General features: G+C 41.0%; 1 protein-coding gene across 3 annotated transcripts in view; it reads right to left on the reverse strand.

Moving 5' to 3' along the window:
• Nucleotides 1-239: 239 nt before the first annotated feature.
• The window catches only part of cep350 (centrosomal protein 350), a 31611-nt gene continuing 6566 nt past the window's right edge, over nucleotides 240-25284 (reverse strand). Inside the window, exons 9-38 of one of the 3 annotated variants that reach the window (XM_047586816.1) lie at nucleotides 24430-24549; nucleotides 22088-22821; nucleotides 21849-21961; nucleotides 20313-21337; nucleotides 19943-20096; nucleotides 19352-19521; nucleotides 18989-19169; nucleotides 17369-17514; nucleotides 17100-17263; nucleotides 16682-16792; nucleotides 16410-16550; nucleotides 16148-16254; nucleotides 15881-15988; nucleotides 15575-15792; nucleotides 15178-15398; nucleotides 14661-14939; nucleotides 14411-14560; nucleotides 14056-14216; nucleotides 12104-12226; nucleotides 10216-10472; nucleotides 9875-10074; nucleotides 9355-9496; nucleotides 8610-8770; nucleotides 8353-8486; nucleotides 8188-8249; nucleotides 6222-8083; nucleotides 5269-5805; nucleotides 4267-4410; nucleotides 3664-3786; nucleotides 240-3334 (exon numbers count right to left, since the gene is read on the reverse strand). In XM_047586816.1, the coding sequence (XP_047442772.1) occupies nucleotides 3167-3334; nucleotides 3664-3786; nucleotides 4267-4410; nucleotides 5269-5805; nucleotides 6222-8083; nucleotides 8188-8249; nucleotides 8353-8486; nucleotides 8610-8770; nucleotides 9355-9496; nucleotides 9875-10074; nucleotides 10216-10472; nucleotides 12104-12226; nucleotides 14056-14216; nucleotides 14411-14560; nucleotides 14661-14939; nucleotides 15178-15398; nucleotides 15575-15792; nucleotides 15881-15988; nucleotides 16148-16254; nucleotides 16410-16550; nucleotides 16682-16792; nucleotides 17100-17263; nucleotides 17369-17514; nucleotides 18989-19169; nucleotides 19352-19521; nucleotides 19943-20096; nucleotides 20313-21337; nucleotides 21849-21961; nucleotides 22088-22821; nucleotides 24430-24549 (8216 nt within the window). In that variant the 3' untranslated portion in view covers nucleotides 240-3166. Of the gene's footprint in view, nucleotides 3335-3663; nucleotides 3787-4266; nucleotides 4411-5268; nucleotides 5809-6221; nucleotides 8084-8187; nucleotides 8250-8352; nucleotides 8487-8609; nucleotides 8771-9354; nucleotides 9497-9874; nucleotides 10075-10215; nucleotides 10473-12103; nucleotides 12227-14055; nucleotides 14217-14410; nucleotides 14561-14660; nucleotides 14940-15177; nucleotides 15399-15574; nucleotides 15793-15880; nucleotides 15989-16147; nucleotides 16255-16409; nucleotides 16551-16681; nucleotides 16793-17099; nucleotides 17264-17368; nucleotides 17515-18988; nucleotides 19170-19351; nucleotides 19522-19942; nucleotides 20097-20312; nucleotides 21338-21848; nucleotides 21962-22087; nucleotides 22822-24429; nucleotides 24550-25284 lie in introns of all 3 variants that reach the window. The other 2 variants (XM_047586815.1, XM_047586817.1) reach the window with 2 other exon arrangements.

Consider the following 25284-nt stretch of genomic DNA (forward strand, 5'->3'; position numbering starts at 1 on the left):
ACATTTTTTTTCTTTTTTCCCCAATATAAGAATTGTGCCTATCATGCGACGTGACTGGGTGCAACTGTAACTGAACCACATAACCAAACACAATTTGCTTACAAACCTCAACATCCGCGTTTGGTCACAAACCCAAGCATTACATGCAGTCTAGTCAGCTGGTGGGCCTACTTCACTGTAACTACATGTTGTACAATAACTACTTCTGCAAACACTGAATTACAACTTAGACGCATTCCTTCGGATACAACAAAAGCTTTATTTACAGTTTCATATATCATTTAGTTTACCAAATATATACTATGTACATATTTGCAAAGTAAACAGTGTTCATTTTACAACAATCGTTCCGGTTACAATAACAGTGGGTCAAATTGGAGACAGTATATTTACACCCATAAAAGAATTGTACAATTCTTCAAGTGCACGTAGCGCACACTCACAGCACATTATTATAAATATTCATAGACATTTCAAAAGACGAGGAGGGATATCTAGTTTGACTGGGTTATTGTTAAAATCAAATATTGTCCTGTCCATTTTTGATTAAGTTACTCATCTCAAACTATACATTTAAGTTAAGGTAGAGGCGCTTCATGTCTCTGTGAAGAAAACCAGCAGACTGGAGCAATACCGTCTTACGCCACACTGCTACTTGAAGATGTAAGTTATCTACAGATGACAGCTGAGGCTCTTAGTCGTTTGGTCCAAATGTACAAAACAATGAATACGACCAAGTACTGCATAGTTACAGAGGAGGACTTAACGTCCTCCCACATACAATCAGGTCAAGAGAACGATGCTAGAGGGTTTTCAATAACGCCTTGCAGAAAACGCTTCTACGCTTCTAACCATTACAGTTACATATGCCTACACACTAGACATACAAGTCACACAGCAAGGAGAGATTGGTATCAAATGTTTTTTGGTCTTTTTCTGCATTTATATAAGTTACAATTTGAACAAAAACTACAACAATTGTTAAAACACTGAATTTAGAAAAAGAAACGTTAAGGTCACTTTAGCTCCAAACAGTCAGTGAGGATTAACAAACTCCGTCACACGCATCAGATTGAGTTAGTACTCAGTTTGTTGGATCAAAGCAGCACTGACAGTGGGACCAAAACAAGCCCTTGGATTCAATCCTACGTTCTCAGCTACAACTAGTTCCCCATACAGTACATCAATGAAATGACTCTCTATAGACACTGAGGCATGGATGACTAGAAAGAAGCAAGTATGTGTCAGACTCCTGACATTACAAACTCTTCCTAAGCACAGGAGAATGAGAAGGTTTACAGGATGTCCTGTTCTACTCTATGGTTTGAAACGGAAGGATCAATAAGGCTGAAAGTAAAGTACTGGTAAACTGGTGAGAAGCAGGAGCAGTCATTTGGGGATCCTTTACAAAATGGTAGTATCCAGCAGTTGAAAGAAACATTCAAAGAAAATAGGTCCAAAGAGTGTTGAGACGTCATCAAAATCTGTCACAAATCAACAACGTAAAGAGGCACTTAAAATGAATGTGAAGAAGCGCTACCTCTGTCCGGCCGCCCGGCAACACCGACAGGCAACATTTTTTCCTTATTTGAACTAGCTGATTGTTGTAAAGCCAAATGTTTCACAGCAGCAGGTAACACAACTAACCATGCATGTGTTCGCCACATAACTTTTCCCACAGCAACTGTTAAAAAACAAGACAACCACAGGTGTTTTCCCAAATTATAGAAAGTGAATGTCAGATAAGTAAGGCTCAAATCCAGCATTTCAGTACTGTCCCATAATGTGATTCTAAAAAAACAAAACAAAAAAAACAGTTAAGTGTACTGGGAGTCTTCTGCCTCCCACTTGTATAGCAAATATTGAAGTGTGTGTTGAGTTACGTAGCCTGAGTTTCGAGGGACACAGGTGGACACTTGTGCCAAATATTGGAGATAAACAAAAGCCAAAATAAAAGAAAGAAAACTGAGGAGCAGCTGGGTGAGAAAACAAAAGCAAAAGTTAACGAGGGCTAACAAAGCATAAATCATCGGACAAACATTTTTTTTAACCAGGCAACATGCTTCATAATATTAACATATAGCATGGAAGTGGCACACAGTGGTTGAGCTGATCAACCGGACAGTTGTGGTCACAATAAAAGTCGTACAGTTAGAGAGTTTCAATCAATTATTAACAACTTTAAATATTAAATATTGTTTTCTGCTTTCTCCTACATAATGTATTGCCATGTTCACATTCACATTTGTATTTGTGCTTTTACAATAACATTTATTTATTATGTTTACATAATGTGAATGTTAATTTTCTCCTCTAATCAAACAAATTTCACACAATAAATAATTAAGGAGGCAAAACGTTTCATAGAATATCTCTACTCCTATTCAGTGCACTCGGACAATATCTGCTCCGTAAATAATTGTTTAGGCTCTCCTCCAGATTTGAAATTCAGCAGTGTCTATGAAGTTAAAGTGCTTTAAAAATGTTTGAGGGCCAAAGAGCTGAACATCGTTTAGTCTTCGGGCAACACTCTAAGAGTCCTTGTAACCAAGACCTTTAACCTCATAGTCAAAGTTTCATTTCTATTTTGTGCTGGATTACCAAATCGATGCAAAATGGTTTCACTGGATTCACGGATTGCACTGTATTTTCTTTGTCTCCGTTACTTTACAATTTTTGTCTCCAAATATATATAAATCTGATATCCATTCAATATAAAATCTAACAACCTAATGCTTTTTCAGGTAGATGTTACATTAAAGCCCACAATGAAACAATCTTCATAGCAGCGTTGGGGGACTGCTTCCAAATGGCACAATCCAACTTATCCACACATCTGCCCATTCTCCAACTGGCAGTCCAGGAGATGAGATCTGACACCAGCTGATATTAATGTTTAAGTAGGCTGAGTACTCAAGAGGCATTTTGTGTATAAAACAAATGATACCAGCACTACAGTTAGCTGAAGCAACTTCAGCAAATGAATAACAAAGAAATGAGGAAGTTGTTAAGCTGAGAGGTAATACTGGGACTGAAGGCATCAGAGGGTTGCCATTGGCACATCAGCTGGTGGAAGCTCAAGTGTGTTGGCTACAGTTCACTGAGGTGAAGAAAAAAGTGGGATTGAGCTAGAAGCTGTAGTTTAAAAATCCAAGCAGAAAAACCGTCAGGAGAGGGAGCTTCTTCTGGCCCTCTTGTCAGAAATTAGTGTGAGTGTATTTGCCGTGTCCTTTAGCAAAGCATCGAAGATGCTGTCTGCCAGCTGCATCTTGACAAAGAGCTCGTCCTCGTCGTAGTTGACCCACTGGGACTCCTCCTCGTGGAGTTCCTGAACCTGAAAGACAAACAGGCTTGACTATAGCAACACAATGACTGTTGGCTGAACACTGCACTGTATTGAAAGGAAATGTGGTCATTCACAATTTCTGATAAAATTGTGGTATACAAGTCATTGTTATACTGACCGGAGTCCTGTTAGTCTAACCTCAAAACTTCCAAATTCCTCTTTTAATCTTGTCTCACACAGCACAAACACAACATTTGTATGCAATTTTCACTCGTGGGTTACGAACAATTTCTGTATATAATATGTATTCAAGACACTCTGATATTGTAAATAACTTCTTCATAAATAGTCAAAAACAAACAAACTCTGGGACCTACCAGTATGTGATCGACTCTGTCACGCTTCTTTCTGCCAAATTTCAACATCTTCTGCCAGTCAGTCTTCTGGTTCTCATCTTTTGCCAGACCATAAAGCTTCAGTACTTCTGCTGTGATAAATTCCTGTTCAAATATGTATAATAAGAAACACACACACAACATGTAATTTTGTATTTGTTCACTTCAGTCTAAAATCAACAACGTGAATAGGGAAACTGAACAGTGTTTATACTTAGCAGATAATAACCCCAACAAGTATAACTATACTCTCAATACCTCTATCAATGTTCAGAAATCATTAAAACAAAAAAAGCAACTAATACTACTGTTCTGCATAGTGGGATAATTTTGAAAATAGCCTACTTGATTGAGAACAGAAGGCTTACATTACACCCAGAAGTACTTAAGTAAAGTAGAAAAAAGTAAAGTTGAGAAGTAAAGATAAGAACTTGCAGAAGGAACCACTTCAGAAACAAATTAATTATTTATTCATTATTAATTATTATTAAAGAATACAGACTGCAAGCTTCAGAAAACAATGGTAAACGAAAAGAAGAGAGCAGGGAGCTTGTGTTGTAGGGTGATTGTCCTGCAGTACTGTACCTGGACTTTGGTGAGGTTTCCTGGTGTCTTGACTTTGTGGAAGGAGGACTTAACTCGACGGGGTTTGACCCACTGAGGCTGATCAGTGTTGGGGTCCTCGGCATAGATCTCCTCAAGAATCTCCCACGTCAAGTCATACACAGCCTAAAGAAGGAAAGGAATGAGATATGAATGCTTAAATAAGTGTTGCTAATTAAAACAACAACAACAATAATGATAATGCACTGGTTTTATATAGCGCCTTATCGTAGACACGCATAGCGCTTTATAATTGACTGCATTATTCATTTGCTCACACAGTCACTTCCTGGTGGTGGTAAACTACCTCAGTTGTCACAGCTGCCCTGGGGCAGGCTGACGGAAACATGGCTGCCAGTCTGAGCCTACGGCCACTCCGATCACCACCAAACACCACTCACTAGCAATCACACACCAGTGGAGTTCACGCTGGAAGCACGGTGGGTTAAGTGTCTTGCCCGAGGACACAATAGACTAGGGATAGGGCCGCCAACCTCTCAGTTATTGGACGACTGCTCTACCTCCTGAGCTACTGCCACCCTGTTAAAACTGAGCCTTAAATCAAAGTAGACAAGGGTTCTTGAGCTGAGCACCGCAGTTAAAATACTATAAATAAGTCAGATAACATGTAATTAGAACTCAACCATTTAAGCATGTCTGTCCAAATCAAAACATCTGACAAACTGAGACAATATTCAGAGCACATGGTTATCTAATAACTGTAAACCAAAGGCTGAAACTGTTGTGGAGTCTTGAAAACATTAAGATGCTCATTGGACTGGAGACTGCTGACCAACTAGAATTTTCCTGGAATTTAATCTCTCAATGTAAATAAACTGCTATCTTTTAGAGTGCAAGCCCAACTGCCTTTGGCTTAGTATTACTGGAGAAAAACAGCAATGTGTGCATTTCAGGAAATGGAAGTGAGGCTGTTTTTGTTCCATGCTCCTTTTTTTTGGATGGTTTGTAAATTCATATTTTTACCTTTCTGTAGCTGCAGATGGAGAGGGCCTCCTGGTCCTGGCTACCGGCCTCTTTACCTAAATAATCTTGAGAAGGTTGAGGGATTGGCATCTGTGTAAGGCTCAATGTTCCCCTTTTCCCCAAGTCGCATCTCTCCCAGATCTCCTGTGTGGCAGCATGAACCATCTTCTCCACCTCCGTAGCTGAGTGGGGCACTACCATGGCAGGCTGCTCCGGTAGTTTAGGTGGCAAAGGGAGAGGTAGCTCAGGTCTAGGTGGAGTTTTTACCTGTGGTTCCCCACCTGATGAGGAAACCATCGCCCCCATAGGTGTTCCAGCTGAGGAGCCAGATCTGGCAAGGCCTCCTCTTCCTCCTCCCAGTCTCGCCTCTTCCTCTTCCTGTTTGAGTCTCTGCTGTTCTCTACGGGAGCTGAGACCAAAGTCCTCATCAAACCAGTCCTGATCATCACCAAGCTCATCTAGTAGTTCACGGCTCAGTTCCAGCTCTGCTAGTCGCTTTGCAAGCTCTTCTTGACCACTGGCCCCTAACACTGGACTCTGCTGTTGTGAAAGCAAAGAGAAGTGAAAGAAAGTATGATTTTTATGTTTACTTTCCATTTTCAGATTTTTAAATTTTAAATCTCCTCAAGCTAGCTTTGAAGAGTAACTTTTCTTACTGATGTTTAACACGTAAAAGCTTTCAGCAAAGAAAGCCAAATTCAATAAAGTCTGTCAATATAACATTGGACTTTGGCTGAACATGTCCTGAAAATAAGGGTAATCCAGGTCAAATAAACAAATACTATTTGGCTGTAACTTGGTTTACAGCAAAGAGAATTCCACAGTTCAACCAATATTTTTTTCTGAACTGTAGTAGGTGCTGACTGGAAACAGTCAAAGACATGGAGTAAAATGTTTAATTTAATACCTTTTTTCAACGATCTATGTCACTCTCAACGCAAAAATATACTCACTGGTCGGTTACACAGTTCTGGAGAAGATAGTTCCTCTTTATCAGCAGGTAGAAAGAAGGGTAGACCATCTTTTTGTTCCACTAAAGACATCCATTCTTCTTCAACATTTTCACCAAAGAGGTCTCCATTTTTCTGGTTAGCAGCTTCAATTTTCTGCTGTTTAGCCTTTTTAATTACAGCAAACTGCTGCACAGTGTCCTTCACAAAGCTGTGGAGAAGCTTATCTGCAAATGTGTCCAGCAAATCTTTGTTCTTGTGTTCTCTATTTTCATCCCTGATATCTGTGCCAAGATCAGCAGGACTGGAGTGGCTTTGATAGTTTACATCTTCACTTACAATCTTCTGACTCTGCTTCATTAGGCCTATTTTATCAATGTCAGATATGAGGGGAGTGTGTGAGGCATCTTCAAAATCCAACATTACATCCCCAACATCGCCATTCGAAATTGGATGCTCAGATTCTTCATGGCGCTGTGAAATAAACTGGGACTTGGGAAGAGACTCGTCAATAACCTTTTTATCTCCAGACTCCGTGACGTTATGAGATGTTTGATCATTTTCCTTCTCCAGATTTCCTTGTTTTTGGGATCCTTGTTTTTTATTGTCTTCCTCAGTTTTTCGTGTATCTCTGCCTTTCTCTGAGAAATCATCAAAGAATGAGTCTTCATCCTCTGTTGTATCTGTGTAGACCTCAAACTTGTCTGGAAGATGTGTGATTTTGTCTGGAGGAGCAAAGATACCGTGACATTCCTCACATTCAAAGTAGACGATCCCATCATAAGTGCCGTTGTTGCTACCTTCAGGCTTGTCTAACTCCACACCTGCCCAGAAGCCATTAGCAAAGCTGGTTGGACCTTTGAATCTCAGAGTGCCAGGCTGAACACCACCAACAAGAACCCGGTCTCCAATGTTAAAACTGAGCATTTCATCTACAGCAAGAGAGAGAGGGGTCTGAAGAGGAGAGACAGGCGGTGAGTGGCCGGAATCATTGCTCTTAATGAGAGATTTGAAATCCTCTGGCTGCTTATGAAGATCTAGCAGTCTTCCAGACTGGTGGCTAGGTTCACTAGTACCAGAGTGGTGACTCAGCTCCTCAGCTATGTCCTCCTCCACAACTTCATCCTGGCTGTCATTTCTTGAACTCTTGATTTCAGTAGGGGAAAATGAGAGTTGAGACTCAAGCTTGGAACTAGGATGGTCTTCTCTGGGTGAAGAATCTACCGATGACTCAAAGTCATCATGATAGCCATCTGCTGTGGGAGAAGCCTCTATATCTTTTATGGGTGACTCCTTATTTGAAGAAGTGGCAAATGATTCAGGAGAGCGGGAATGGTCACCAGATGAATAACTGTAGCTTGGTTGAGATGAAGTTTTGAGGTCTACTGCAGGTGACTGCTTCTGACTAAAGGCAGTAATATTTGACTTCACAGTGTCTTCAGTTTCAGATATTTCCCTCTGCTTCATTAGATTGTCCTGTTCTTGGCTAACAGATGGAGAATATTGATGTTCTTCATTTATGGAAGATGAACCATGTTTAGATGTAGACAATCTCTCCTGGAAATCAAGTCCGTCTTCCTTTTCTAGTCTGAGAAGATGCTGAGGGTCTTCATCATCTAACTTGGAGCTTACGTCCAGCTCTTCCTGAATATCAGATCGATAATCAGATACAATGCTCTCATCTTCAGACTTTGCTTTGTCTTCTTTGGAGACAGATCTTAAAAGAGGCTCTGTGGATTGAGAGAACTTGTGCTCAGGGACTGGACACTCTGGGCTGCCATAGCCTGCCATAGTTGGCTGCTCCTCATCAAACAAGTCTTCCGGCACTGAAGTTGATCTACTCTGCCCTGGTTCAGGAATGGCATCTATCATAACAGGAGAGAATCATGTTACAAATGGAAAGTATTGGTCAAAATACATTGCAGCTACATAATTGTTATGTTAGCAACGATGAATATAAAACACTTACTGTGATGTAAAGATGCATCAGTTTGAATCTTTTTGGAGTCAGAAATGTAGCTGGTTTCAGATCTGAGAAAGAAGCATTTGCTTTTATACACACAATTCATATTTCTTAATATATTACAGTATCAGATATTCATCACAGTATGATGTTTACAGCCCTGTTGGGTACCTGTGTGTGGGTGGTATGACAATGGACTGCTCTAAAACAGAGTTTGAATCTTTGATCTGGGAGCTGACATCAGGCGTTGAGTCGGGCGCTTTGTTCAGTTCTGCCTTTGTCTTCTCGATGAAATTATTATAATTCTGAAAACAGTCACAATATGAAAATCTGGGTATACAGTGCATAGATTAATGCACAAACACATAAAAAACAACAGAAACAAAAAACTAAATAATCCAGACACTTTTAAGGTGACACACATTTACCTCCAGCTGTTTCAACAGGCTTGCCTCCTGAGCCTTCAGGCGTTCCTTGTTGCGCTTCTTCTGCTCCTTCTTCAGCTGGTAGGCCATAATCTTTCGTTTCCTCAGTTCTTCCTTCAGGGCCTTGATACGACTCTCTATGTCACTCTGGTCTGAAATGGTTTCTGGAGGCAAATTTCAAAGATAAAATCACAGCTAGAATGTGAAAGCAGTGCCAGGCCTCTGATTAGCCAAGGGTAATCCAACTATTAGCCCACTCAAACGCAAACCCATTTCTTTGGGGATTACTGTACATTTTCTTTACCAGCAATGTGGTAAACATTCATTTTATGTTTGGTAAAACATTTATACAGAGATAATGAAGAAAGAGTATAACAAAAATTAAAACAGGGTTATAGTTAGGGTCTGTAAATGACTAAAAAACCATCTGCTCCAGTACTAGGCCAGCCAAACAGTTTTTGCTTGTGTGATAATGGTACAATGAAAGTGCTATGCACAGTGTTCTCTGCGCCTATCACAGAGCTAAGCAGGTTAGGTATCAGGAAAGTGCTTGCTTAATGTATTCTCATAACATTATGTTTGACAACACAGAGCCAGCAATATAGCTGCATTATCTACACTCTCTGCTTTAGTCCTTCCATTTTACTTTGAAACCGCTTTTATTCTCCAAAATTGTTGCATACACTGTGTGTGTGTGTGTGTGTGTGTGTGTGTGTGTGTATGTATGTGTTGAAAATGGGTAACTCACCAGTCTGTGTGGCCATGGGTGGGTCAGTGGGCTGAGTGGAGGCCTGGTTGGTTGTCCAGGAGGTGGACTGGAGCTGCATCTTGGTTTTACTGCTGCCATCTGAGGGAGAGCCAGCAGGGCTGCGGCTGCCTTTGAGAGAAGACTGGAAAGACCGGGCAGGAGGAGGAGGAAGGAAAGACGGAAAGAAAGAGGAATATTACTTCAGGACCTGACATCACAGTTACATTGATCAGAACTAAATTGACATTGATATTTTACAAGCACAGCGAATCAACAAATGCTTAATGACCACTTAGTTACCAAACCAGGTATAAAGATTAGCAAAAAAATAAAACATGTATCAACTGGTCTTTACTGTACATTTCTAAAAGCTCTAAAAATTTTGTACACGGATATGTGACTTTAGTTTTCAAGTATCTATACGTGAGCTCAAAATAACAACATTGACTATTAATTATATATATATAATAAAATAGATAAATGAAATGGAAATATAAAAGAAATCCACATTCATGCGCACTTTTCTGCTAGGCGACTGTGACCCTGAAGAGAAGTCCTGGGTGTAATTTAAAGGGCTGCTCTGGACAGAGGCCAAGGATGTTTCAGACACTGAAGCAGGTTGTGGTGGGGAAGGACTTCCCAGTTGCTGGGACTCCAGTCCCTCTGTGTGTATACTGTACTCAGGAGTCGCTGAGGAAATGTCGCCCTCACTCACATACTCTGAAAATGAAACAAAGTTAAAATAAGGTCATTTTGATCATTCATGACTAATCTGGACCTCTTTTTCCTGTTTTTTTTCCCACTTTAAATCAAACAAGAGCTTGCCATACACCTAAAATTCAGTAAATCCTGTAGCTTCACCTTTCTCACTGTCAGTTCGGAGCCCTGAGCTTTGATGGTGACTGGGACGGGAGCTACTATCAGGAACATCCATTTCCTTGCTCTCTGATATTTCAAGATTCTTGTGATGACGCGTCTTCTGGTCCCACACAGCCAGGGCTTCTTTCTCCATCCTGCGTACTTCTGCTTCCTCCTGGTCCAGCCGCTGTTTCCACTGCAGCAGCTCTTCAGCATGGTGTCGCCTCTGCATGAGCTGCTGCTCTCGTTTGGTCAGGAACCTGTAGAAGTGAATAATATTGAAAAGGAAAGGATAGAGGGATGAGGAGGAAGTAGAGGAACAGGAACAGAGAAGAGGGAGGTGCAGATGATGGTGATGAGAGAGATGAAGAAATGCAAAAGAGGGTGAAGACAGAGCAAACATCGTTATTATGGGTGAGGAAAATGAAGTGGGAGAGAAGATACAGACATCGAGCATAAGACAAGGTTAAAAAAAGGAGCCATCTGCCCCAAATCACCAGAACATTCTGTTTTTACTGCAAACTCACCTCAAACTTCTTTCCAACACACAGTTACACAAGCAAACACACATCTATAACATGCCCAGAATAGTCATCCAAATTTTGAAATGTACCCAAATAAAAAGAGTGATGAAATGTCATTCAGGAGAAAGAAAGAGCAGAAAGGTAATAGTGAGGATTCATGCAAAAGAGACAAACAGAAGGGTTGGCATATTCACAGACACGCCTCAAACATATTCTGCAATTTCAGGAGATTAACAGAAGTCAGGTCCTTAAGTACAAACAGATAACCTCTCTGTGAGTGTCAATCTCTTCACTGATTGTATTTAAGACTAAACTACAACGGTTTAGTTTTCTTAAAAGAGTAAAAAGAAATGGGTAAGTCTTCAGTTCAACTTGCATACATATCTGTGCAGATGTCTATCAAAATAAAGTGCATTCAGGTGTAACTGTTTTGTAATGGCATCTCCCACAGCTATGGGTGCCATTACAGTGCAGTATTATTTAGCCTTGATCTAATTTAGAGGCCTTTCTCTTGACCTAATGTATACTGATGACAGCGCAGATACTCAAGAATGAGAATGGGGGATTCTTTAGTGTCTTCCCAAATTCTATTACAGCCAATGACCATCTGTACTTATTATCCCACCCTATGCAACAATTACATAATAAAGATGGCTAGTTAAGATATACTGGGCTCATTGAAGAGATGGAGCACCCCATCTCTGTTCTATGCTCTGCAAAAGTCCTTTACTTCCATTTCTTATTGTGGCCCCATCTAAAAATATTTTGTAATGATAACTGGCCAGCAGCTGACCCGATGATAAAAAGAACATGTTGCACTGCAAGAAATAAAAAGGGAAAGAGTTGCGAAGTACACCACAGAAATTAGTGAAATCCCAGCTCTGAGACTGAGATTTCTTTCCAACAAGGAAGGTGCCTCTTAAATAAACATAACCTTTGACTCTCGCAAAACAGAATCATTTGTATCCTATTTTTTTTTTTTTTAACTCATCACATATTTTAACTAGAGTGTTTTAATGCCTTTTTTATAGCGCTACAATTCTGTGTCTCTCTCTGACACAATGTTGAAAAGTATAAAATCAGTTTAGTTGTCAAAAGGTCACCTTATTCAGTAAAGCAGCTTTCCTTGGGCACTTTCCCAGCATTAATTTAAACTCCTCCCCGGCCCGAAAGCCATCCTAGACGTTTAAACCTGTTAATATCCCACAGGAAACCCAAACAAACCAACACAATCGCTCATCATTCACGTTCCCACCCCCCATAAGGTCCCAGTGCCGGAGAATGAACCAAAGCATGTCCCATGGGGATTGGGGTGGAGGTGAGGCAGGCCAGGGCTAGGTGGATAGATAGAGAGTACTATACAGTACCTGACCAACTGGTTGTAGATAAAGAGCTGGAATTTAGGTTGGAGGTTGGGAAGACAGACACTGAGGGAGGCCCAGTTGTGGGCCGTAAACACAGAGAGGAAGTAGTGGACAGGAGAACAGTGTCTACAACATACAAGCACGCAACAAAGTCAAAAGAGCCACACAAACAGGGGGATGGACATGTACACATACACACGTGTAACGTAAAAAACACAGGAGAATCAGAGGGGAAAAACAAGTAGAGAGAAAGGAAGAGAGTGATATGAGCAAATGTGGTTTTACTGCACCCAAGATGTCAGTCTGTCAGGCTTCTGTTAAGAAGAATTTTACTACAGCATTAAGCTTGCTTTAAGGATGGGTGGGGTAGGATCACAGTCAAAACTGCTTGAGGTGGTTGAATAACTAATTCATCAGTGACATTTTATGTTCAGTTTTTTTTCAACAGTTGCATCCTAGATAAGGTGATCACATCTTTGTTAGTGGCTTACGTTAAACTGAATATTTATTGAAACTTGTATAGTAAATTCTGATTATTGTGTGTATTGTGGGTATAAATTGCAAATTTTACAAGTTATAATACCTCAGCCCCAGAACAATTAATACTTGTTGAACCTATCCAGTCATGAGAGGCTTGACAGTCACCCGACCAAAGCTGCTAGCAGCTAAAACCTCAGTGCAGCTCAGTGGAGCTCAGTGAAGCTCAGTGGAGCTTTTTGATCCCATGGTCAATACAACAGAATGTGGGTATAATAGAGGGAACGCACGTGATGTCACAACAAGCGGAAGTGTCCACTGAGTGACAAAAAGTGACAGTTGAGCATGGAGATCAGGTGCATTAGTTTGAATCATTGGCTTTAAGAGCATCTAAATTGAAAAAACATGGGGAAGAGCTGTTGTGGGATTGACTGTACCAACAGATTTGAGAAGCAGTCAAAGATATATTTTTACAGATATCTCTGACTCCCAAAGAAAAGACAAGTACATGGATTAATAACAACTGGAATCCAGGCACCGAACTCTAGTGTTGTAGTTCACATTTTGTGTCAGGTAATATTAATTTATGCTGTTCTGATGAAGTCATGGCTTAAGTTAGTTCTTAAGTGGTGCTGTGGAGGTCTGTCAGATACATTTGGGGATGTTGTTGTTTTGGTGTAGTTAGGGTCAACAGTAACTATTTCAGTTCCAACAATAAATAACAATAAAACAATAAAAAGAATATTTGTCATTACTCCTCGTAATCCTCTTAACATCCAGCCAGGCGCTACAGAATTGTATGGCTGACGTTACTTCTCAGTAAAGCTCTTAGCATTAGCATCTTTTATTTAGCTACATTCAACATAACTGAATTGAACTAAAACTATGGATCATTGTCAAGTCCAATTGTCCTTAATTTGATCTGATAATCAACATTTTTCCCAGTTTCGCTATATTATTTCACGTTTTTGACACTCAGGGGGGTGTGGACCACGACAGCAGTGACATCACTGCACACCCTCTTTAAAAGTATGGAATGTATAATATGTTTGTTTTATCCCTGTTGGAAAGTCCATTAATAGTGCCTGATGTCCTTTCAAACATTTAAGATTCCTTCTGAGGATTAAAGCTGTTTTTTTGAACAGTGGATGCTTGTCATGTCGTGGGAGAACAAAAGGAGGCATGCTTATTTTCGCCTCCCCATCCCTTCAAACAGCAAGAGAAAGATGGCACCAGCAAGGTAAGGTCTCTTAAAGTCTCAATGAACATAGAAGGTGTGTGATGTCATAGAACAGTAAAAGAAGATATATCTAAACTGCTAAATTATTTGTGTGTAAGCACATGTTCAACACTTAAGTAATCAGATTGTGATTAAAAGGAAAAAAAAAACACTTAGAAGGATAACAACATCCATTAATACACTCAAAAACTACCAAGAGATCCTAGATAACGTTTGAAAACGAAATGAAAGTCTTTACTTTTCATCCATGTGAGAGCGCATCTTCTTTAGCTTCTGCATGATGCTGCTAGTCTCACTTCCAGAGACGGAAAGAGATGGAGAGGGGCTACGGACATCTTCAGCATGCCTCATGCTGGGGGAGGCAGGTTCAGAACACGGAGTTTCTGACACTGGAGTCTCCTAAAAGACAGATGATGAACATGCACAGACAGACAATTAGTCAAAAGTCACAAAACCAGATCAGCAATTAAATATCATGTTTTCTTATTTCATTCCATCAAAACTCTGCCTCTATGGAACAAACTGGGCTAAATCGAGACCTCTTACATTTCTGTCATCAAAAGTAACTCAGAAGGTGTGACTGCACTACTTACAGGTGGCGCTTCACCCCCAACACACTTGAGACGCTCCTTCAGTCTGTGTGTTGAGTTTCTCATGCGTTCAATCTCCTCCTGCTGCTTCAGCAACAACTGTCTCTCCTTCCTTGCTGCTTTATTGGCCTCTTGAAGTCGTTTGATTTCAGCCTTAGAAAATGAGCAGGAAAAATTACAGGAAACATTGGTTTGTCACAGATAGATAAGATCACAGAACACCCCAAAGCTATATTAGGCACGCTCCGGGTACCTGCTCCTGCTGTAGTTTCATCAGAAGTCCCCTCTGCTTCTTCCTGATTGGTGGCATTTTGTCATCTTCTCCCTTGTCCCTCAGTCTCTTTTTCTGGTGCTCTAGCCAGGCCAGCTCTGCCCGGGTTTTCTCCTTGAGAGCTTTCTGGCGAAGATGCAGCAGAGAACTTTGGTGCTGCAATCTTACCTCCTCATCTTTCATGTACTGACGAACCATGTCCATAGTGAACTGGGAAAAGCTGTCCTGTCCACCAGAAAAGACCATGCTTGCATCCTGAGACTGCAGGAGAAAATGGAAGAAATAAGCTATGATTAGAGAGTGAAAAGAAAATATTTACAGAAAGACAAATGCATTACAGTAGGTGAGAAAACAAACAAAGACAGTAAGATGTGAGTAGAGATATGAAGAGATATCTTGAGACACGTCACAAAGGAAAAATGGATTTTAAAAAAATCTAATCATGTTGTCAGTGCTCACACCCACTGACTTATTAGGGTTTGATGAAGTGCCCTCTCACCTTTAAGGTATTGTTTGATCTTGACCCTGAAACCAATGTTGTGTTGTGATTGGCTCCATCATCCTCTGATTCCTCGCGATGGCGGGACTTCTTCTCCATAGTTCCACGGCGATGCGCCTCAGACGGTAGCAGAGAGCGGAAGGAGCGCTCCTCTATTTCATCCTCAGTCATGGACTCATCAAACTTGAGAGAGTATTCTGTTGCCACGGATGTACTCTCTCCTGAAGGGTCAGAGATGATATAAACTGAGTATATATTCTAAAATCTGTGTTCACCAAACTGTAGGAGCTGTGGCTGTTTAATGGATTAAGTTATTTTGCTGCTGAATGAATGTTGAAGAGAAATTATTGTAAAACATGCACATGTCTAGCTAAGAGCTATGCTTGCTACCCTGTACCTTTCTCATCCACTACAGAGGGGATGCTGTCACTGCAGAGAGAGTAATTTGCTGCTGCTGGAACTTCCTCCTCTATGGAGCTGCTGGCTGCTTCCCTCTCTGGCTTCTCCCCAGCTTCTCCGTTCCTCCATTTGCCCTGTGCTGCCTCTTTTTTTGCCCGTTCTCTGCTTTCTGAGGAGACATGTGATGCGCTGCGGGGGCTGCTTGAAGCAGCTCCACTGAAGAAAGGAGAAACACAGATTCAGAATTGATTTTACTGGCTTACCCCCAAATCTAAAATAAAACAAAAGAATGAATGGATGATACCTGAGGTTTGGTCTTCTGAATGAAAGTGAGTCAGAGTGACTGAGGCTGTTCAGTAAAGACAGAGGTTCCTCTGGCCTGGTCTTTCTGCTTGACACATCACTTCCCAAGCTGTAAAAGACCAAACAAAATATGTAAATGATTACAAAGATTTGACAAAGTGGAAGAATGTTTCTTTTCAAGCAGCTATGTATTTTGGCAAACAAGTAAAGCGAATGTGTGTCTACTGGATCAGAGACTATTGCACTAAAATACACTGTGTCTGTGTACCTGTCAGAATCAGTTCTGTCCTGTCGCTGGTCCAACATAGAGGAATCAGTGTGAACAGGAGGGACGATCAAAGTTCCTGCCATCTGCGAGCGGGCCAGTTCTGTCATCTGACAAAATAGAAAAGGATGCACAGATCAAATGGGTGATTCAATAACTCTTACACTAAATATTATGGTATATCTTTAGTATAACTCAATCAGTTCACTTTTATTGTAAAGTTATGACAGGTATTTTTCCAAGCAAAGAGGAAGGTATTGCTAACCTCCTTGATATGTCGGGCAGCATCGACTGTGTAGCGTGCTGCCTCAGCCTGTTGACTCATCATCTTAGTAGTTGATTCCTGGAGATCTTCCAAAGCCTCCTTTTGAGCTGCTGCCAAGCTTTCCTGTACTTCTAACTGAGCCTGGAAAATACATTTATGTATTATGCACACTCCTACTTTGGAATTTAAACATGAGAAAGCAAACACTGAAACTGTCATCTACAAATAGACAGATTTTCTGCTAAACTAACGGATTAATCTTGTATAAGTACCCTTGCCACTCTCTGTCTGTTTTCTTCCTGTTGTAGCTGTGCCTCTAGAGCTTCTCTTTCAGCCTTGATCTTCAACTCGTATAGGTCACGCTCATGGCGCTGCTGCTTGGCCTGCAGAGTCAAAGTTCAACAAAACATTCAGAAACAGTGGAGCTTAAAACTTCACCTTCACAGTGAGCAGGTAGTGTTACAACTTACACAAAGTTATACATACTGTAGATGCACATCTTATTGGATGTCTAAAAATATTCAAATATTAAGTCACGTGAAAAATGGAATATGCTCTCTCAATTGCCAAATAAGGATTGTGGAAGCGGAGTGTACTTTAAACCATTTAACACTACTACATCTAAAGTTTATGTAATCACACTGTTGTTACAACTGTCAAAAAAAGCCAAAAAATTTTTTTTTACTTTACCTTGAGCATTTGGGCCAATGATGCACTCTCCTGCTGTGCCATGGACACATCCACCAGCCTCTCCACATCCCCCAGCTGTCTGACTGACTCTTCAATGGATTCCAGGTACTGAAGCTCTGCTGCCATACGTTGCTGCAAGACAGCAGGTGAATACCGTAGCTCACCTGCGGGAAGCAAAGATAGAAAGGGAAATCAGTAAAAATGGATGTTTATCAAGTGCGGTAGGACATAACTGATAAAAAAAAAAAAGCCTATAAGTATGCATTTACCTGTGGACCTGGCCTCAGCTCTACCACCATAAGCTGAGTTTGGGATATTTGCACCTAGAGAACCCAGTCTGACAGATTCACTCGGTGAGTCTGCTCCTGGAGGAGAACCAGAGCCTCGAGATCCAGAAGGAGAAGCCAATCTAGCCCTGGAATAAATGAATGATGAAATGTCAATTATCACTGAGACTTTAAGTTTGGAATATGTTTGGAAAATGTTTGCAGCCAGTGTGTTAATACACAATTCAGTACTGCTCTACTGAATTATTATTGGGTATTTTGAAGACAGGAACAGGTTGGCCAAAGGGTAAAGTAAGCAGGGAGTGGGGGTGGGGTAATCGTAGTTAAAACTAACTGAGACATCACAACTCTGTAGTGAGAGGCCCACATTATGAATGGCCATATTGTGCTGCTCATGAGATGAAGAGTCCAGGGACAACTTCTAGAGATCACAAGTTACTCTACTTCCTCATAAAGAACAGCCAACAGATTTTTCCTATGACAACAATTGGACTCAATAATATACCTATATATAACAACATTACAAATATCATCAGTGATTAAATATGCAGAAATTGCTATGAAGGCAATATGCATTTTGAATACAAGTGCTGCCCATTGAAACCTAAGTAAAAGAAAAATTAATAAACTACAGTTTAAACTGGAGTATGAAGAATACAGTTCTGTCTGTGTGTCTTATTTAATTGTCCAAGACACACAGAATCCCAATAATTTGCCACCTGGACTTCAGAGTACCATTAGGGGGCTCAAATGTCACTGATTTGCACTGAGATTAAAAGAAAAAAAAATCTCTCCTTTTTTTTGGCAGGAGGCCTAAGCTGTGGTGAAGCAGACTGACCTGACCAACCACCCTGTGGGCCCCCAAAACAAAATAACCAGTGTTTTCTGTCTTGGGTTGAGCTGCAGTCTGATTCTGTTACTGGGCACTGCAGGACTGCTTAAACACTCAGACATACAAAAGAACAGCAAGCCACAAGACTGTTTAGATTGGCAGCCTCAACTGAGGCCCCTCTAAGCGTAGTTTAGTACTTAGTCATGCCCAGATAAATTAAGGGTAAAATAAATAAATAAAAACAGTAACACCAAGTGGAAGTTTCAGAGTGGTTTTGAATACAGGGTTGAAAATATGTAAATATCCCACTCATTGATGCACACTGATTTTAAGTCTTTTTAACTTAGCTTGGAAATACTTTCCAGTCGGCTACACTCCTTTACACACACATCTGCGTCAAGTGAAAAAAAAAAAAACTACTGTGATTAATAAAATCAAAACATCAAAAAAGAAAGAAATACAATTGTCCTGAGACCAAAAACAATTATCTATAACCTACCACACCCAGGACAGCATAAAGTTAAGCTAGTGTAAGCTAATAGTTCAATAACCATGACACTAGAGCAGTGTTGAACCAAAGGTTATTGAAAACAAGACGGCAACGCCTTAGACAACTTGATGTGAAGGTAACCGAAGTTGTGTGTCACCTTTCATTGACTTCTCCAATGCTTCTGTGCAGACTTTCAATTGGACCTCTTACAGATTATCTCAACACAGATATACTGCAGCTAAACCAAAAGTAACTGACTGAATGTGTCCAACACCATTACCTTTGGTGAGAATGGCCTGAGGTTTCTCCTGAAGTGTCATTGGAGTGGACACTCTTGGCTTGACTGGGGGCAGAACTTTGGCCTGAACCTCTATTTCTAGAGTCAGACGATAGGACTTCTGAAGGGGGTGAGCAGGAGTTCTGTTGCTCCTCTACGAGGGTGGCATCACTCTGGTCTGATGCTATTCCAGCAGAAGAATGGAATAATTAGATTATACAGCAAAATGATTTGTAATAGCCAAAATACAGCATATGATCTTAAAAGTTTGAGACAAAACATTCTCTTGCAAGCTTAAATATAGTCCTTATAGTAAAACGAGTTCACAGTTCAGAGTAATACCAGTAATGCAAAAATAATCCTCACCTCTTTTTCTGGCCGAGTGCCTGGACAGAGGTGAGGAGCCAGGTGTTGAACCAGAGGAAAGGTGCGGTGAGTGATTCGATGAATGAAAAGATGAATGGTGTGAATAAATGCCTCCTGTACTTTTCTCATAAGGAGACCTCCTGATGAGCTCTTCAAAGTGACTGTTCATGCTGAAAGAATGGGGAGAAACTAATTATAAGTATAACAGATCCCTCATTGTCTTTTACCTTTTTGAATAAACAAACAAAATAAAATCCCAACAATCAAAACAAAATGAGTCTGACAAAACAACAATTACCCATATATAAAGTTAGATAAACAGACAGACACTTTATTAGGAAAATGAAGTCAAGACTTTATGTGGGTAAGCAATTTTGATCAATGTTATTGATCAAATCAGTTAATTAGCTTCAGGGTTGGGTCTTTGATAAAACACAAACTGAAAGAAAATGCAAGTTGTGTAATTATACTAGAGTCTACATCCTAAGAAACCTGGAGGGAGAATGTTTTATCTACGAGGGGGGCATATGGGGCCGACCTTCATCTGTATGACTCGAATGCCACCTGGTGGTCATATCATTTTTTTTTTACCTTGGTGAATTGGAGCCTCTCTTTAAAAGGCCACTGGCTCTGCTGCTATGTGATGACACAAAATCGTCTTCATAAGCGGCTGCATCTCCAGGGCTACTTCCAGAACGCAAAGAATTGGCAGAGGGAGAATTCCTCTCTGAATTTCTCTCACTCGCTGCAGGAAAAGATAAACAGAATATTATCCAGACTTGCGTCAGTGTCTTATATACAAGTATCTTATATAACCACTACAATTTTTATATGAACAACATCTTGTGTAGGAGTTGCAGTTATATTTTTATTAGAGGTTTACCATGGGAAGTAATTCTGTATTAATCATGATCAATCACAGTATTTTCCCTTGTGGGTGAGTACTCATATTTGAACTCACCTTTAACATGGCCATGAAGGTTTTTAGTGAAAATGTTGATCACACTTAGAGGGCTTCCTTTGTTCAGCTCTTCCCAGGCTGTTTTGTTACTGCTGTGCTGCACAACGGGTGAACTGAGGGCCGTGCACATTGCTGCCTCCCTCTGGAAGCCCAACAGCCGCTGGTAATCCTTTCTTTGACGTGCAGCGTAGGCCACTGCCTCTTGTTGATCTGCTGACCTAGGAACGCGATTTTTGGAGGGCTGAGAAGGACTCACCTCATCCTCTGAAAAACTGTCTTCACTCAGAAGAGGACCTTCACTAATGGAACCAGCACTTGAGTCGTGGATATCTGTCTGATTCTCCTCCTTGTCATATTGTTTCCTTTGTGTTCCTTGATCCACTCGTTCTTCCTTCTCCAAGCCATTGACTAGCTTCCTCTTTTCCTGTGAGTAATTGCCAAATACTGGCCCCACTAGATTGAAAGTCATGTGTGGATTAGAGAAACTGATGTGTGCGTCATTCTTTTCTTCCTGTTCTGTTAATGCATGCTGATTGCCTGCTCCTGGAAGAGCTGTGCTATTGAATGAACTATGACTTGTGCTGGTCAAAATCCTCTGGATCCTCAGAGCCATATCATTATTATCTGTGGCACATGCAGCTGATTCTGCCCAGCATCCCCCATCAAGACTGGATTGTCTAGGAGGCAAAATAGTATCCACATCCATTGTAGTTGGTGTACCATAGTTGACCCCCTCCCCAACAAGCTTGCGTGCCTCACTCTCTATGCGGTTAGAGAGGGATGCAGCTGTGGCTTTGATGGCTTCAATGCGAGACATTTTGGACTGTGACCTGATGGAAGGGGATGTGGCAGGCCGCTGGGTGTGCTTGTTGTCGCTAGCAGCCACTGCTCTCTCCAGTCTTAGAAGATGAGAGAGGAGATGATCAGGTGCTCGGGCACTGATGCTAGGGCCAGCCACTGGTCCTGCAACTGTGTACAGATGATCTGACTGAAGTAAAGAGGTAACTCCAAGATCCAGATCAATCCTGCAAGAGTTATTCAAACAAAGAACGGCACAAAAAAAATGCATTATTAAAATGTTTTACAACTGCATCATGCTTGTGATTAACGCAAGCAAACAAGAGAATTTTCACATTGAATATCCACTTTATCTCCAGGCAAGTTTTCTAACCATTCTTGATATTTACTTATATGTACTTGACTGTGGAAACAACTGACTATAATTTAGGATAATGCCTGTTTTAGCCGTAAATTGCATTAAGTATCCTGGTATGTCATGTCTATGGTATAATGCTCCATAACTGATTTGAATTCCCCACTGAACTCTATATGCAAATAGAAGTATGATTATATCAATTTCAAGCAAAACCATTATAGACTCATCTTTATCTACAGCCACTTAACTCAAATGCTCTTTCATGCATCCAAAACAGGAACAATGACTGCTTTAGTCATCCGAGTGTAGGGAGCTTGTTATTCTGGATAGTGAAGTATGTCATAATGCAGATTAAGATTTTTGGGTGTGCATGTTTGTACCTAGATAACGGTGGTTGATCGTTCAAAGACCTATCACTGCTCGAGGGGCTCTGTGGTGCTTCTAGTCTTTTGTTCTCTTTGTCCGACTCTCCTGAGGGCTGGTACATAGGTCTCTGTGAAAGAATACATGCTTAATTTTCTTTCTTACAAAGATGATAAAGTCAGCACTAATTTCACTTAGCTCTTCTGCTGATATAGGTGCAATAAACTGAATAATGTATGACATATAAACACAATACCATTTGATTAGAAGGAGCAGCATGGTGTGTCTGTGTGGCCTCCTCGCCAAGCTGGTCCCCCTCCAGTAGTAGTTTGGTGTATGTCTCCTGTAGTCGCTTTTGCACAGGGGCCTCAGCGGGAAAGGCCACAGTTCTAGCGACTTCTCTTTGCTTCCTGTAAAGCTCCTGCAGTCTCTGGTTTCTCCTGTCAGCCTCTTCCTTCATCGCTCTCTTCTCCTCCACCTGACGCCTCTTTCTCTCCTCTTGTTGCCGGGCAATATACTGACGAACCGTATCTGCATCGTAGTGTCGCCTCTTTTGCCCTTTCTCAACAACTGTGCTGCCGGTTTCTGGTCGATGTGTAGTTGGGCTTGTGCTGCGGCAAACTCTCGAGGAGCTATGGTCTGCCACAGTAGTTCCCCAAGCAGAGACTGGGGTCCTTGTTCTGGACCCTGAGCCTCCTCTCCCTCTCCTTCCACTGCTGCCACGGGAGCGGGACCTTTTCCGGGCCCTCTCCTCCTTCTCAACAGCCTTGTATTCCAGTTGAAGGTCATCAAGTATCCCCTGGATGTCTGCTGACAAAAGGTCTGTGCTTGCTCCCACAGGGGCCTTGTCCTGAGCCGCAGACAGGGGGTTAGATGTGGTGGCAGAGCGGCTTTTGGGTTGACCCTGAGACCTGCTGTGAGTCCTCTCTGTACTGTTTGAGCGAGAACGTCGATTTGATTCTGAACGTTGTTCTGATCGGTGATTGGAAGCTGGGGGATGTGACCAGGAAAGTAAAATGTTACAGCTGGCAACAAAAGTCCATATTGAAAGTTATACACAGAGACTTTCAGAGAGAATTCCGCTAAATAGACTTGAGGTTGTGGCTATTATTCAATCAGAGATACAATTCCATGACAATTATTTCCACTTTTATAGCAGTAAACATTACGAAATATTACATAAAAATATGTTTTTTTACGGGTTGCCTATAATTGGTTTATGTAATAAGCTGGTTTGTCAGAGGTTGAAAGACTTGGATTCACCGACAAGTGACTGAAGTAGATGAAAAAAAAATCTCCAAAGCTAAAGCACCAGACTCAGCCAAATACACATTAAAAATGAGGCTTGGGGGAGGCTTGCTATGGCAACTAATCTGGGCCAAATCGAAAATTCTCATCTCGTATCTAATCCAGACAGTTTTAGTTAGAACATGTCAGCGGTGAGCCTCTGTCTGTTTTCCTTTCCCTGCTCTGTCATTCCCCACGGTACATGCTGCCACTGGAAACCAGGCCATGTCTTATTGTGCATCCAACTAGAAAAGCCAGTCAATCTTTATTCCTTCCGGTCATTGGTACCCTGTACAGCCACAGCCAGGGAGCTGCTGTGGACTATTTATTATTTAATATTCCTCTGCTGGCTCAGTAGTCTTTCTTTCTGTAAGGATCCCAGACATTCAACATCTGATTTATCTTATAATATCTTCTAACTACATACATAAATTTCCAATTCAGGACATAAGGTTTGAGTTTTAGGATTTAAGATGAAGAAAAGAAAGAAGATATTAGAAAGAAAAGGGTGAGGAAAGGTGAACTTTAATTACACATCTAATCCCCTTCTATGCAACACTGGATGTAAATGACGTACAAAGGACATTTGTGAGCTCAAGTTGACATGTTTTAAGTGACCTTCAGTATTGAGAAAACGGCTTACATGTTTTGTCTTAGGGCTGCATGATTCTGGAAAAATTGTGAATCATGATTTTTTTGCTTAGAATTGCGATCACGATCCTTTGGCACAATTTCTTTTTACAAAATGTTTATTGCACTGATGAACTTAAACAAAACAAAAAAACATTCAAATGGTCATTCAAGTAGAGTATCAAACATTGACATTTCCTTACAATGTGGAGCATACGTTTTTGGGCACCAGTTTGGTTTGGGTCTGTGGGTGACTCTCGCCACTACACCTGGGGTTTCTTTGCCATTCATTTAACTCTCTTTACTGCTGACCTGTTTCCACACACTCAACTGCAGGTGGGCTTCCTCCACTGACTGAATCGCGTGTTGTAAAGACGCATCACCATAGGTCGAGGGAGAAGTCATTAGCAGTGCTGCCTTTAGGGGCACTTAAAAAATCCAGGAAGAAATGGGAGCATTTGTTTGTGATGCCGCTCGTGAAATAAAATGCTTAAGAAACGTTGTGTTTCGTAATGAGATCACGTGTATGTGTGAATCGAGATCGCGATTTTTTAACAATTTATCGTGCAGCCCTAGTTTATCTAATGACAATTTCTTTTTCTCTACACATTATTTAATGACAGAATATGGCATGTGGTGGCATGTATATGGGTTTAGAGGCATGTATAGTAGATTTCACACCTGTTCGACTGCGTCTGTCAGATGGATAGGGACTGTCCTCCTCCCTAGGCATCTTAGGAACTGGACCGAGTACCATCTTTACCAGCTTCTGGCCCTCACGCCATGATGCAGGGCTAATAACTGCAAAGAAATAAAGTTTACAACTTAGATGCAGAAACTGAAGATATTGCAATTCAATACAGATCATATAGACACGCCATCACTGCAAGAGACTCACTTACATAGAAAGAAATGCACAGCAAGGGCAGTTTATATACCACAATTGCCAAGGCACAACGCATACCTTTAATAACATTTAAATGGTTGCTTATAATACAAAATTAGTTAAATGAAAAAGGACACAGCGGATCCTACTATGTTTTGTTTTTTAAATACCTAAAGTTGCTGTTCGTGTGCAGTCTGAGAGGATCTACCAACAGAGATTTACCACCTAGTGTATGGCCAGTATTTAACTTTAATTTCTACAACTTTCTCTGTCATTTTCTCCCACCTGTACAGTACAATGAGTCAACACAGTAGCAATGTCCCTTTATACAGAATAACCCCAAAAGCACTTTTCAACATGACAGCAAGAGCTGTTCCTTGTAATGAAGCTGTGCATCAAGTAACCAAGCAGCTGTTTCTGCTGTTGATGAGCCAACTGAACCTGGCCACAGATTTCAGAGACCTATTTATAGCACTCTGTCAGCGTGAAATAGAGACCTACCAGACCTGAAAGACATAGTAGAAGTCAGAAAGAAATATAAGGAGACATCAGACACAGAGTGAATGAAAGCTAGAATGCAGGAGAAACATCTTTTGCTTTAAGCTTTTAGCACTGAAATGAAGGCAGTGGCATACAAAACAGTCAGACCA

This window comes from Mugil cephalus, chromosome 6 (assembly GCF_022458985.1).
Source record: "Mugil cephalus isolate CIBA_MC_2020 chromosome 6, CIBA_Mcephalus_1.1, whole genome shotgun sequence".
NCBI lineage: Eukaryota > Metazoa > Chordata > Actinopteri > Mugiliformes > Mugilidae > Mugil > Mugil cephalus.